Below are 1,733 nucleotides of genomic sequence, written 5' to 3'. Positions count from 1 at the left end.
TAAATAAAAGTATTCTAGAACATTTCAGTCAAAACCTTGAGTAGATATGTGACAGTGCTGCCATACAGTTCCTGGTTTAAGTCCTGCTTCCGATGCAGCTCTAACATGGCCCCTCAGAGCTGGCCATGAAGCTGTTAGTGGGTGTGTCGTGAGAGCTAGCGTTTGCTGCGGAGGAAAGGACTTCTTCAAAACTGCCTCCAGTCCCTGTACCTCCAACCTTTGTCTGTTAGAAGACACAAATGCAGAAAATCATCAACACCTCTCACACTACAGTGTGTAAGAGGCCTGGAATGACGTTATACTAGTGTTTTCCATAAACAAACTGATGCTAAATGTAAACTTTTCAATAACTAATTTAAACACCTTTTATTTTAACAATGGGGATTTCAGTCTATCATCACTTAATAATGCAAAGTCTCTCTTTCTCTCACACACACACACACACACACACACACACACACACACACACACACACACACACACACACACACACACACACACACACACACACACACACACACACACACACACATTTACCTTGAGAGTGGACACTGTAGTCTCAACTTTCTCCTCAAATGACCTGAAGCTAGGAGAGTTTCTGTAAACAACAAAAACGTCCTTGTTTACTATTTTAGAACAACTTATTTGGCAAATATTTTTTCTGAAATAGCACACGATGGGGGGACTCACTAATGAGCTGTCTGTTAAAAATGACTGCTGCATGTTTTGCATTGACAGCACTGTCAATGAACCAGTATGTACTTTCTGTATAGGCCTACATACAGATACTTAAGTGAGCTATAGTAGCGAAAGCAACTGAAAACAATATGACGGTAGGAGGTGAGGTGTAAGCAGGTCTCAGCTTAGATGAAAACATCGCTGGTATTTTAGTTTTCCCAGATAAAGGTTATGTAAATTCTTGCATTAAAAATAAAACAAAATGCAATACAAAGACAGAAACCATATTAAATGACACACACACAAGCGCAGTGTGGTTACCTCATGGTGGGCATGCTCATAGACTGCCTGACAGAATAGCTGTCCCCAGAGAGCGTGGTGAGAGAGGAGTTAATGATTAGCACAGGACACACACACACACACAGCCAGAGCTGAGGTGACCCACAGAGTTAACAGGAGAAAACATTGTTTCTAGGTTTCCTATCAATATTGCGCACAGAGTTAGCTCTAGATGCCCTGATAGAGGATGAAATAAGAGATCAGGTTAAATGTGAAAGACACACTGGCAGGGTATGCACCGTTTGGCACTACTCCTATTTCACCTACTGTATATCATACACGACTCCAACTCCAATAAATTTAATTAATCTTTAATTTGTTCAGCAAAATACTTGACACATGGTCTTAAATCAGTCTCAGCCTGTATTAGTTTAGCTTTAGCACAACCAGGGATGTGCAGGAAAGGTCATGACTACTGGTTCACATGATTCTCAGACCATTTATTTTGGGTTATCAGCCACCAAAATGAATTAGATCTGACTGTGAGTGGAGACAAGCACCTGACTGAGTACTGCAGTCCAGCATGGCAGCAGCCATTACTGAGCATGACTCAGCTGAGTGTTTGAGTCCATACTGTCCCACAGCAGTTGGGGCTATCAGCTGATCTGACATCTACTGAGCTAAGACTCACAGCCTAGGAAAGATTAACATCATCAGCTGTGCAACTCTTACCCTATAGAGTTGTACCTGGGGAAGCATGAAGGAAGATGGAAAAC

The 1,733-nt window shown here is 41.8% G+C and overlaps 1 protein-coding gene across 4 annotated transcripts in view; it reads right to left on the bottom strand.

Annotated features, from left to right (window-relative positions):
* Positions 1 to 6: 6 nt before the first annotated feature.
* tpd52l1 (tpd52 like 1) overlaps positions 7 to 1,733 on the bottom strand; it is a 10,007-nt gene continuing 8,280 nt past the window's right edge. For 3 of the 4 annotated variants that reach the window (XM_020587175.1, XM_020587177.1, XM_020587176.1), the window contains 2 exons: positions 538 to 598; positions 7 to 223 (listed from right to left, as the gene is read on the bottom strand). In XM_020587175.1, coding sequence (XP_020442831.1) covers positions 101 to 223; positions 538 to 598 — 184 coding nt within the window. In that variant the 3' untranslated portion in view covers positions 7 to 100. Of the gene's footprint in view, positions 224 to 537; positions 599 to 999; positions 1,039 to 1,733 lie in introns of all 4 variants that reach the window. The other variant, XM_020587178.1, reaches the window with a different exon arrangement.

The sequence above is a fragment of the Monopterus albus genome, unplaced genomic scaffold (assembly GCF_001952655.1).
Source record: "Monopterus albus unplaced genomic scaffold, M_albus_1.0 scaffold443.1, whole genome shotgun sequence".
NCBI lineage: Eukaryota > Metazoa > Chordata > Actinopteri > Synbranchiformes > Synbranchidae > Monopterus > Monopterus albus.
This window is presented reverse-complemented; position numbering and strand designations above follow the sequence as displayed.